The following is a 12,998-nucleotide window of genomic DNA, read 5'->3' as shown; positions in this document are numbered from 1 at the left end:
TCTGGATTCTGATCACTGCTTTGTTCTACGGACCCGCTCTTGTTTTCTCAACTGCTACGACAAATCTATTTTGGTTCAGACTTTATAAACTGCTACAAACTCGGCAAGGCTTACGGACTGCTTGGGTATCAACATTTGGTTTTTACGCCCTGGATTCAAGAACTGTCACGCTCCTGACCTCCGTCTAAGCTACTAGACTGCCTTTGGATTTCCCTAATCTGTTCTATGCACGTCATACTCAGAATACTACTTGAGCTTCCACCTGGTTCCATGCCAAGTGCCTTCCAGTCACAGATGTTTCAAATGCTGGTCCTTCATCATACCCTTTACTTTTACTGCCCTAGGTGGAGCAGCCAGGCACCCACCCTCTCCACTTACAAGTTTCCCTAGCATACCAATTGGTAGGTGCCACTGTCATTATTCTTGATTGGATTTTATACACACATTGTACCGTAATTGTGTCACTAAACCCTTGTTTCCATTACAGCTACCTGGGGACCCGGTGCATTTTTCCACCCACCTGTGGCCTCAATGATTGGTCAGTGAGTTACGTAAGACTTTCTGACTGGTACTTGGGGACAGAGGTATACATAGTCTTCGCAAGAACCAGTTTTTGAAAGACTGTGAAGCCACTGCCTAGACTATGGTTACCACCGCAGGGGACCCAGTGGCTGCCTTGGTCCAGGCAATCACGGTATTAAGGGCTGATATGGCGGCTGCCACCACCGCCATACACCAGGGGCTAGACACCATCCAAAGTGAACAACACGCCCTTCCGCTAGCTCCCGAGTTCGGGGATCCACCAACCCAGCCTGTTGCCTCAAATCCCACTTCCCCACAGAATCCCGTTTATGTCCCTACACCTTTTCCTCTAGCAGCCCCAGAAAAGTTCCAAGGCGATCCCACGAAATTCAGAACATTTCTGAACCAATGTAAGCTTCACTTCCTATGCCGTCCTTCCCCGACTCCACAACTAAAGCAGCCTTCACTCTTTCCCATCTGAGTGGCATCGCCGCCGCCTAGACCAACCCATTGTTGGAGGATAACAGCCCTGTGTTGTACGATTTCGATCTGCTAGTGGCTGAAATGACCAGAGTGTTCAACACTCGTCACAAAGCACAAACCCGACACTCTGGTCAACACTCGTCACAAAGCACAAACCCGAGACCTAGAACTATTGGACTTGGCCCAGGAAAAAAGCACATTAGTTGAGTACATCACCCGATTTAACCAATTGTCAGTGGAAACAGCTTGGCCCGAAAACAAAAAGGCAGTTGTATTCTACAGAGGGTTAAATGACAGCATGAAGGCTGCCCTGGCTGTGGTACCCACGCTGCCAGCCCAGTACCCTGAACTGGTGGATTTTACTCTCCAAGTAGACGCTGTTCATTCTCTTCTTCCGGCCCACCCTCCAGTGACCTTTCTGGAGAACCCATGCAAATTGGGGAAATACATAGTCCTATTTCCGCCACTGAAATGGAACGACGCAGGGCCTCCAATGCCTGTTTCTATTGTGGTTTGAACAGGCAGTTCGTTAAAGAATGCCCGAGACATCCTAAACACCCTTTGGGTTTTCAGAAGGCTCGTCCTTAGATCTGAGGGCACGGATGAGCCTACACTTGACCCCCTCATTAACAACCCAGCCACTCAGCCTCACACGACCTATGGTGATACATGCTTTACTGTTCTCCACTGATGACACTAGACACCAGATTCAGCTAGTGATAGACTCCGGGGCCACAGACAACTATATAGATATCACTTGCTGCATCCTTGAATCTACCAATACAGAACAAGAGCCGCCCCGAACCAGTGCAAGCCGCAGATGGCTCCCTACTGGTTTCAGGTCCCATTAGGCAACAAACTGCATCACTGGCACTAGTCATTCATGATACCCACAGAGAGGTAACCTTTGATTTTATCACCACTCCTCAATTCGGTATAATCCTCGGAATACCGTAGTTACGGGTTCACAACCCGATAATTGACTGGACCCAGGGCCAGGTGATTTTCGAAGCCTCATTGTCAGGAACACTGTTTATCTTCTCCTACAAGCATGGATTCCCCTTCCCAAGCACTGGTGGCTATTGCCCAGTTGTCCCTTGACGACCCCCCAGCCATGTCTCAGGACCCTCCAAATCACCATGACTTCCCTGACGTGTTCGACAAGGGGTGCGCAGAACATCTTCCCCGACTTCGCCAAAACGACTGTCCCATCCACCTCGTCCCTGGGGCTGCTATACCATGCGGTCATATTTACTCCTTATCCCCATCTGAAGATCAAGCCCTGAAGGAGTATATTCAGACCTCACTCCGGTTGGGACACATTAGACCACCCCAATCCCTCACAGCCAGTCCCATTTTCCTTATACCGAAGAGGGAAGGCGATCTCTGGCCCTGTGTAGATTACAGATGACTCTATCACATTACAATAAAAAAAAGCATCCCATACCACTGATCAACCCTTTGTGTGACCGATTGACCCATGCCACGGTGTTTACTAAACTTGATCTTAGGGGGCTTATAACGTGGTCTGGGTAAGAGGGGGCGCCGAATGGAAAACCGCCTTCTGTACCTGACATGGGCTGTATGAATATACCGTCATGCCCTTTGGCTTATTTAATGCTCTGGCCACGTTCCAAAGGTTCATGAATGAACTTTTCCATGATATCATTGACGCTTATGTGATCATCTACTTAGATGACATCTTTTTTTCCCCCCAGATTCATTTTTGTTTATTTGTAGGTTGTTCACTTCTTTTTAAAGTATTCTTCAATGACATCCTTATCCTAAAACTCTTTGCCATAGTCCTTGACAACGACACAGCTGCAGCCAACCACCTTTCGGGGTTTGCCTTCTCTGTCAATTTTAGAAAGGCCAACCCACTCACAGAGCTTCTTGTTGTCGTCAACTTTAATCAAGTTGATTTGGTGTTCAGCACAAAGTGTCTTGACCAGCTTCACATACATGGGCTTTTCGTAGTTTGAAGCAAGTACACAAAGGTGAGCTTGACGTTTGTCCAAGGTCTTGGCAGCTTCACGAATGCCACAGGCTAATCCACCATGGATGAGTGCTGTCTTAAGCACCTCTTGCAATGCAGTGTTGACATCCATTACACCTCCAGCAGAAATGTTTACAAAAGGAAAACCTCCATTTTTTAAAATGCCTTCCTCAGCCATTGTTGGTCTTTTTGTCAGGCTGGTTTCACCGTTCAAATCTTAGATAGAATAGAAGCAGTAAGGTATTAGAACGTCGCCATCTTTACTCCTTAGTTTAAAAAAAAAGTGGAGGGGACCACCTTGGGAGCAATGTACTCGGCATATGCTAGGGGAGTAATCATATGGGTGGCACCACACGTGCCCTTCCAGATGCAACAGGCCACGGTGGAGCCGGATCGGAGGATGGAGCGATTCAGGGGCTGCTGGAGAACAGAGAAGTGTGCATCATTAACACATTACGCCCCTAATCAAGACACAGTTGCTTACTTCAAGGCATTATATAGTAAGATCAGTCCTCACATAGGAGGTGCTGTTATTTGGGGAGGGGATTTGAATTGTACGCTAAACCCCAAATTGGACAGATCAGACACGAAACTAGATAAGCCCACCCCTGCAGCGAAAACGCTACAAGCCCTGCTGAGAGATTTTGGTTTAGAAGACATATGGAGGCTACAACACCCGAACGATAGGCATTACTCACACTACACTGCCCCACACAACCTATAGACGACACTGGATTACATGTTCGCCACCCCAGAACTGGTTGGAGAGATGACTGGTTCAGAATATAAGGCGAGAATACCATCGGACCACTCCCCCCTGGTCCTGGCGTGGCGACATCAACCCCCCAGGGCCAGGATATGGAGGCTTAGAGCTAAGGCACTGAAGGATACCGTATTCCAGAGGATACCGTATTCCAGAGGACCTGAGGGAGGAGATAATTGGGTATTTCGAAAACAATGCTGGGAGTGTGGAGTCAGAGGACACCCTATGGGAGGCCTTCAAGGTGGTAGTAAGGGGGCAGCCATATCTAAATCTAGAGGGCTCCAAGGGGGTATAGTGCGAGAGCTACAAGAAAAAGAACTTGAAGTACTCATGACCAGGGGGGGCACCTCACAAGAGGACGCCAAACGAGTGGGCCAACTACAACTGGCATGTGGAGGGCTCTGGGATATGCTGTGTAACCTGAATTCCAAAAAATACATTGCAAGACAACATGCAGGGGGAGGTAAACCAGGAAGGCTGCTAGCATGGCTATACAAAAACGAGACCCCAAGATCGGCAATTAGAGAGATAGCGGGGGAAGCAGGGCAAACCTGGAACACTCAAGAGGGTGTGAATGAGGGTTTCCTTAGATTCTATAAGCGCCTCTACGAAGATGCAGGGGAGGAGGCAGAGCAGGAGACCCAAGAGACGTTACAAGATATAGGATTACCTAAACTGAGTGGAGAAGACAGGGAGAACCTAGACTCCCCAATTACAATGGAGGAATTAGAGTCAGTGGTAATACACCTGTCTACGAGCAAGGCCCCCGGGATGGACGGGCTCCCCAGCAAATTCTATAAGACGTACAGGGAAGAAGTGCTCCCCTTCTGTTGGCAATGCTAAACGAGGCCTTTGAGAAGGGGAGGCTGCCGGAATCCCTGAGGGAGGCAGTTATCATTCCTCTCCTCAAACTTGACAAGCCAAGGGCAGACTCTGGGTCGTATAGACCTCTATCCATGCTAAATCAGGACAGTAAGATCCTTACATCTGTGTTGGCAAACAGACTCAAACGGGCAATAAATAAACTCATACATCTCGACCAAACCAGATATGTCCCAGGTAGAAGCATATCCGACAATCACAGAAGGCTTCACCACATCATAGAACAGGTGGAGGGCGATCATTGTGAGATGTCTCGCTGGACTCAGTAAAAGCCTTCAACTCTGTAAGGTGGCCTTGGATGATGGCGGCCTGAGAGAATACGGGATGGGACCAGGTTACCTGCGGTGGGTGAAAATGGTGAACAGCTCCTCAATAGCCAGGATCAAAACGGGAGCGATAATCTCAGATAAGTGCCATCTAAGTAGAGGCACTAGACAGGGCTGCCCATGGCCCTCGATGCTGTACATCCTCGCACTGGAGCCATTAGCGATCTATCTGAGACAGCAATATGAAGAAATAGGAGTCTACACTGAGGGGGGACCGCACTTAATATTATTGTACGCGGATGATATGCTGCTATACCTACGGTACCCAGAGGAGAACTTACAATACATCCTGGAGGTGATGGAGCGCTACGCGACTCTGTCGGGCATATCGGTAAACCCAAAATAAATCGTGTATGTTCCCCATGGGCAGGTACAGAGGAGTCCCACTGGAGAACTTACCTATCTTGTAGATAGCCTGGCAGACCAAAACATTCAGATATCTGCAAATTAATGTTTACCACACGATCATAGAAGAGCACAAACATAACACGAAAAGGGCAGTAGAAGGCATTAAGAAGAGCATGGGATTCTGGGCAAAACTCCCCCTAGCCATGGTGGGGAGGGCAGCCTTGCTCAAGATGGTGGTCCTGCCTAGGTTACTACACTTCTTTGTAAATATTCCACATATGCTGCCCAAGCGCTTCTTCACCTGACTTCAGAGCTTATGTAGAGGCTTCCTGTGGCACAACTTCAGAAACAGGGTGGCCCTATTGAAGCTACAGAATACTTACGACAAGGGGGGCATCAACTTACCGAACTTTGAGAAGTACCACTTGGCAGGACAGCTACAAAATGTCACCAGGTGGCTGCCGGAAGACGAGACAGCAGAATCTAGACTACTGAGGAATGAATGCGACCCCTATTTCCTAAAAGAACTGATATGGCTACCCAAATCAGAGGCGATAAAGATTGCTGGAACTGGACTGGAAGATACGGCATAAGGTTTGGGAAACCTGGCCCCATGTTCCCCACAGGCGCCACTTGTGGCGCTAAGCCGAGGGGATGAGCAACTGAGGAAAGCGATCCGTAGACACTGGGAGCCGGTGGGCTTAGCAACCTTGGGAGACATATGGCAAGAGGGAAAGGCATTGGACTTCCAAACGATTGTGGATGAACCTGGGATACATATGGGGCAATATATCACTTACAATAGAATAGTTAAACGGGTGAAGGAAACGTGGTCCGAAATAGCACTAGCAGAACAACCTGATACGGCTATAGAAACGATGGATGATATCTCGGAGGGTGGGCACGAAATATTCCGGATTTACGAACTGGTGAAGTCCAGAGTGGGCAAAGAGCCGCTCCAATTGAGGCGGGACTGGGAGGAGGAAGCAGGAGTACCTATGCAAGATGGGCAGTGGGAAAGAGCTCAGAGGTATCATAAAAAGGTCTCTAGGAATGCGAGGCTGCAGCAGATCCAGTTATATGTCACCCATAGGGCGTACATGACTCCTCGGAAGATTGCCAGCTTTGGGGGAACAGAAGTACAAAAATGCCCCAAGCGCGGGGAGGTGGAGGCCGGGATGATTCATATGTTCTGGGCGTGCCGGAGGTGGGAAAGTTCTGGGAGGAAATCAAGCTATGACTATCTGAGAAGGGAATGAAGCTAGACGTGGAATCCGTGTGGGCATGCATGATGGGGGGGATTTACCAGACCACGCAACTTGAAACACGTATGCAAACTCAAGGACCTAGCCTACATCCTGGCCAAAAGGAGAATAGCCATGATCTGGAAAGCAGCCCATAGACCTAGATTAGAAGTATGGTGGAACGAACTCTTGAAATGGGCAGACGCTGAGACAGTAGTATGGTATGAGGCAGTCAACAGAGGGGAGGATAACGAAGCGGGACCTCTGATAGCATGGAGACAAATGGTAGCTACATTGTCGGGATCCCCCCCAAGCCAACACAAGCGTAGATGATACATCCGAGAATGATGAAGGGGAGTTACCCTGTGAGAGGGGCAGCCCGAGGTACTTATGGGGAAGCTAGAGTTAAAGTTGGGGTGGAGGGGGCGACAACAATAAATAATAAGCAAATGTGTGCCAAGAAACTTGATGCCGCAAATGTCGGGTGTGATGGTTATGTTTTGTTTGTTGTGAAAATCAATAAAAATTTTTTTTTTTTAAATAATCTCTACTCACCATTGGCGGCCTACTTAGATGATATCTTGATCTTCTCTCCATCCATGCAGGTACACATTGAACATGTCCGAGAGGTTCTTGCCCATCTCAAGGCAAATTCTCTATACGCTAAGCTTGAGAAATGCCCGTTTCACTTCACAGAGGTGGATTTCATATCATGTCTGAGGGTCTCTCCATGAACTCATCCAAGGTATCTGCCATCCTCAATTGGCCTACCCCTACCAAGATCAAGTCCTTGCAGTCCTTTCTGGTGTTTGCAAATTTTTATAGGCGGTTTATCTCAAGGTTTGCTGCTCCGTTGACTAAGCTCACTAGCCCAAACAACCCATTTGTTTGGACACCCACTCATCAGGAAACCTTTATGGCCTTAAAAACCTCCTTCACCACAGCCCCCATTTTGCAACATCCCAATGCGGACCAGCCGTTTGTGATGGAAGCAGACGCATCATCCTATGCCCTGGGTGTAGTCCTTTCTCAGGTTTGTCCGACTACTGGTCTTTTGCATCCGGTGGCCTATCACTCCCGCAAGTTCACACCAACGGAATCCCACTACACTGTTAATGAGAAGGAATTGTTAGCGGTCAAGGACGAATTTCAGGTTTGGAGACACCACCTACTGGGGGCTAGGAACCCCATCTCTGTTTACTCCGACCACCGTAATTTGCAGAACCTTGCTACATTGAAGTGTGTCAATAGTCTCCAAGTCCGTTAGCACCTTTTTTTTCTTCCTTTGATTTCGTTATCTGCCACCGGCCAGGGGTTACACATTGTAAGGCAGACGCCCTGTCGCGCCTGCCTGGCACTGATTCCCTCCCGGTCTTTCCTGATATTCTGTTGGACACGAAACACTTCATCTGCCGCTGCACTCCACCTCCATGCTTACTCACATCTATTTGTCAATGGGTTTCTCAAAACCCGGATGTGGTACACGACTGGGACCCAGTGTTTCAGGATGGTCTACCCTGCGTGAAGGAGAGACTATCTACCCAAGCAGGAAACACGCACCCAGGCTCTAGGATGGTCCCATGATGCGAAGAAATATTGAATGTAATAAAGTACCTTGCGAGGAACAAGTCCCCAGGTCTGGATGGAATTTTACATTGAAGACAGGGCTCTTCTGGCCCCATACCTGTTGAACGTGTGGGAGGAATCTGTGCAGAATGGGCAACTCCCAAAGACACTTTGTGAAGCCATTATTATTGTACTCCTAAAACCAGGGAAGCCCAGTGAGGAACGCAGCTCTTATAGACCATTGTCCCACATGAACGTAGATACCAAAGTTTATGCTAAAGTCATAGCTAATAGGTTATTACCCCTGATGCCTTCCTTAATACACCACGATCAAGCTATGTCTATAAACCTCAGACGATTGTTCAATAGTATGCCCCAAACATCATCTATGCCCCAAGCAGTGGTGGCAGAGTTAGACGCTCAAAAAGTATTCGATATGGTGTCCTGGACATTCCGGTTTGTGATCCTATGTAGATGTGGCTTAGGGGAACAACTAATACAATATATTAAACTTTTAGATACAAATTTGACTGCCATTGTCGAGGTTAATGCGGTGCAATCCAAGTCATTGCAACTCAACAGGGGGACATGCCACTGTCACCCATTCCAATTGCCTTAGCGATTGAGCCCAATGGCGAATCTGATCAGGTACCGCCACTGGGGGTAGGTGGGGAGTTTAAATATCGGGGCAGCTGGAGCTGCGGATGACGTGTTATGTTATGTTAACTGAATTTAGAGAAGCGCACGTACACCCTAAGGCATCTTGGCGCTGTATAGCGTGAGAGGATGTCTAAAAATAAGGCTAGATTTTATTTGAATAGAGTCGTTTTCAGTAGCCATCGGAATGAGAGGTGATCAGCAGTGCTAAGTAATGCAAAAGGGAGGTCATTCCAAGCCTTCGCGGCTGCCACTGAAAAGGCACGTCCTCCTGTTCGAGCAAGCCAGTAGCGGGGAACGGCTACCAGGAAGGCTGAATGGGAGAGTAAGAATCGAGTAGGTACAAAGCGCGAGAACTTAGTTTGAAGACATTCTGCGCTGATACCATAGATCGCTCGGTGTACTATACACATAGACTTGAAAGAAATCTGATCTGCCACCGGAAGCCAATGCAGTTTCCTGAGCAGAGGAGACATGTGTGTCCCAAACAGAGGATGAAGAATCGATCTGGCTGCCGCGTTCTGCAGTAGTTGGAGCCGCTTAATCAAGTAGCAGGGCTGTGCCAGGTAGAGTGAGTTGCAGTAGTCCAATACACCGAGGACCAGAGCTGCAACCACTGGAGCCTGGCAAGCTGCTGTAATGAAAGGAAGAAACTTTAGGAGAATTCAGAGCTTCAAGTGATTGGATTTACATACCCCTGCCACCTGCTCATCCATAGAAAGGAATGCAGAGAATTTAACCCCCAGGTTTCTGACCGATATAACAGGGATAGGGAGAGGCCCCAGGGAAGAGGGCCAGAACTCAGAGGTCCAGAACAAGTGGGGAGATGTAGTACCCATGACCAAGACCAGTTAGTCCCCCTCTAGGCTCCCAGGTCCCCAAGACATCTTTTGAGACGGCTAGCTGTCTCAGATTGGGTAAGGTCAAGGCGGACAAGAATTTGAGTATCATCCGTGTAAGAGTAATAGCAGAACCCATACGACTGGATGAGACTGGTGTTGTTATATGTCAGGGACCCCCAAAACAACTTAGACCCTATTATGGAAAACATTACCCGAATTGGTAAATATTATGGGTTTATGGTAAATTGTGATAAGTCGGAAGTATTTCCCTTGACTGACAGCCCATCACGACCTCCGGGAACTTTTCCACTGCAAAGGGCACCAGACAGATTTATATACTTAGGAGTCATGATCTCCAGGAGCAAAAATACATTGCCGACTGAAAACTTTGAAACCCACGCAACATAAGCTCACACAAAAATGAACCAATGTACCTATGTCGCTAGCAGACCGGTCAGTGCCAATTAAAATATTAGTGCCCAAATTATTGTATCTCTTTGTAAATGTACCTATATGGCCGGGATTTTTAGGGCTCTCCATAGTGGCATGTCCCGATTCCTATGGCATTCTGGGGCCATTAGGAAAAAATGGGAATATATGGCGTAACCATATAGTAAAGGAGGGTTTACTAATCCGAACATGGAGGTACACTGGTTGGCTTTCCAGGCGCAGTTTGCAACCTATGGGCATGGGACAGATGGGGGGCCCTGCATATTAGGTTGTAAAAGGCGGCAGCGGTAGACTCAGATATGAAAGCATTTATCCTAGATAATAATTACAAAGATGAATGTTTATTTGACCCTGTGCAGACAACGCGGTTAGCCTAGAGGGCAATATTCGTGAAAACCAATGTAAAAAAACCATAATACAATTGACTGCCATTGTGGAATTTCCCTACGTGGGATGCTTGCTGAAGTCACACTGGAATGAGCTAGGGTATCACACAATTGGAGATTTGTTCCTTGAAGGGAAGTACCTGACAATGCAAACCTGGAAGGAGAGGCAAGGGTACGCCCACAGAAATACTACAGTTTTAAAGACTGAGAGCTGAGGCGTAAAAACAGTGGGTACCCCCCGCTCCTCTGGAAAACAAGCTACTTGTCCTTATACCCAATTCATATGGGCGTCATAGAATACTAGCAACACTATATAGAGGGATTTTAGACGGGATCCCAACAGGGGTAGATAAGATTGGGGAGAAGTGGGTGGTGGAGTTGGAGCTCCTCATCACAGACGTCTAGGTGTTTGTTCACTAAATCAGTTTGAAGATGAGGATATAAGATCCTGCATATGCTACATGATTCACCACGTAAACTGCGGAAAATAGACCCCAGCCACGATGGTTGCCGTCCAGCGTGCGGCTGTGAAGATGTAGGATACGCACATATGCTGTGGAGCTGCCCGGAGCTTGTGTGCTTTCGGGAACTGATTTATATGATACTAGCCAGTGTAAGTGAGAAACAACTGGGGAAATCCCTAATGAAGTGTGGGGTGATATCTCGGAAAGGCGATTGAGGTCCTGCTTGAATGTTGGATGTACGGTGGGTAATCGGTGTATCCTATTAAAATGGAAAGACCAGCATCCCCCAAGTGACCGTGAATGGTTGAGAGAACTGACGTGGCTTAATGAGTGTGAAGAGGCACCCGATAACATCGCGCCCTAGAGATATGTGGTGTGAGTTGCAAACGTTCCTTGCGAAAGCCTAGTCAAGATGTGTGCATATGACGGTGACACACCTGGACGGGTACTGCCACATGTGAATAACCCGGTCTGCAATGTAATGGTTGTACTGTAACACAGTCTCTTGTTGACATGTTATTAAGTGCTTGCCAAACTTAAATAAATTAAAGAAAATACATATCATGTTATGTGGTTGGGCTTCATACCACGCTATACTGACATGTGCATGCTTGCCGTCAAGTAGAAGGAACGGGAGCACTGCCAAGCATCACCAAATAAAGACTGCCTTTAACGCCTTACTTGCACTGATGATCAGCGCAAAAAGCAATTTGCTTCACTGTCCAATGTGCCCTGCAGATGGCCTTCTGGACACAGCACCTCAGTCAGTGGGCACACACTATGGCACCCTCGAATTAGGCCAGTCTTAGATTAACAACAAGCCGCTATACAAATGAAGTACACACCAGACTGATCTAGAGGGGGCTAACTCTGCTTAGCGCTAGGTCAGAAGCCCTGGGACCCAAAGCAACTACAGTACATTTAGGAACAGCTCAATAACAGTCTTTCAGTCCATAAGCAATCCAAAATCAACAACTGAGCACTTAACGTACCCCAGCAATTTCTCACCTGCGGCACAGCTTTCTGCGACAATCTATGCACTTACTGTCGGGCCGCCACTGAGCAGTGTTATGGTTTTAGATATTTGATTTCTGACAGTGTTTCCCAGGTGCTCCAAGGTGGGCGCACAACTGCATGAAAGCACTATATATAAAAGACAAGCAATGAATAGGGTGTGGTGGGAGAGGTGCCCTTATATGTGCCACATTGTTAGCAGATGGAGGCTGCGGTAAAGTACTAGTGGAGCGCGCTACAGTCCCCAGAAAAGCCAGACTTACCTTATGCAACAACTTATAAGCTTGGTCAATCTAGACTGACTTTTTCTCAGCTCTGAGTAAGTTACCTTGCCTTACTAGAACACAGTGTACCTCTGGTGCCCTTTAACAAACCCTAGACCTAAGGAAGAGGTGGAGAACCCCCTATTATCCTCTCTTCCTACCCCCCCAAACAATCTCCCTTTGTCCCCATAAACAGGGTAAAAGAGCCCAGTACAAAGATAGCCAACTCAACAATAAGGCACTAATCAGAGCCCCACTAAATTCACATGGAATAAAGTGTCTATCATGTTTCAACATCAGGGCTCCAACCCAAAATTCCCCCGCACAGCAATGTAAGCAATGAAGTAACGCCCCCTCAAACGCTGACCCAAGTCAGAGTGGTACACAGGTATTCCGATTACACTACAGAAAGTGGAACCATGCCCTCCTACTGTCAAGTGTCCACCCGCATCAGGGCGACACAGCAGGGTGTTTAGGAGCATGTCAGAGGTAAGACTTCTTGGAAGTTCATAGAACTTTGGAAATTGGTAAACTTCTAGAATAAGAGGATTGCGGCCAGATACATGCCTACGAAATATGGAACCCATCCCCAGCCGACCTAGGATTCTCACCCCAAGTCACACAAGGTGGTCTTCCTACACTGAATTATCTGTGCGATTTGGGCGTTAGTACCAAGAGAAATTCTTTAATAGTAAATTATATGTCCTGACAGACTGCCCTTCACAGGTCTGTGCCCAGAGATATTGATATATATGATGTGATATGATGTGGCATTTATAACACGCCTGTACA

The 12,998-nt window shown here is 47.6% G+C and overlaps 1 protein-coding gene across 1 annotated transcript; it reads right to left on the bottom strand.

Annotated features, from left to right (window-relative positions):
- Window positions 1–2,789: 2,789 nt before the first annotated feature.
- Window positions 2,790–3,179, bottom strand: LOC138480462 (small ribosomal subunit protein eS12-like). The gene has a single exon (XM_069612245.1). The coding sequence runs from the start codon at window positions 3,177–3,179 to the stop codon at window positions 2,790–2,792; it is 390 nt and encodes a 129-aa protein (XP_069468346.1).
- Between the last annotated feature and the right edge of the window lie 9,819 nt (window positions 3,180–12,998).

Source organism: Ambystoma mexicanum, chromosome 5p, assembly GCF_040938575.1.
Source record: "Ambystoma mexicanum isolate Mex_15411 chromosome 5p, UKY_AmexF1_1, whole genome shotgun sequence".
In the NCBI taxonomy this organism is placed as follows: domain Eukaryota; kingdom Metazoa; phylum Chordata; class Amphibia; order Caudata; family Ambystomatidae; genus Ambystoma; species Ambystoma mexicanum.
The sequence above is the reverse complement of the archived record's forward strand: the minus strand, read 5'-3'. Positions and strand labels throughout refer to the sequence as shown.

Excerpts from the sequence above, each read along its gene's own strand:
- LOC138480462 (XM_069612245.1), bottom strand. The coding sequence starts at position 3,179 with ATGGCTGAGGAAGGCATTTTAAAAAATGGAGGTTTTCCTTTTGTAAAC.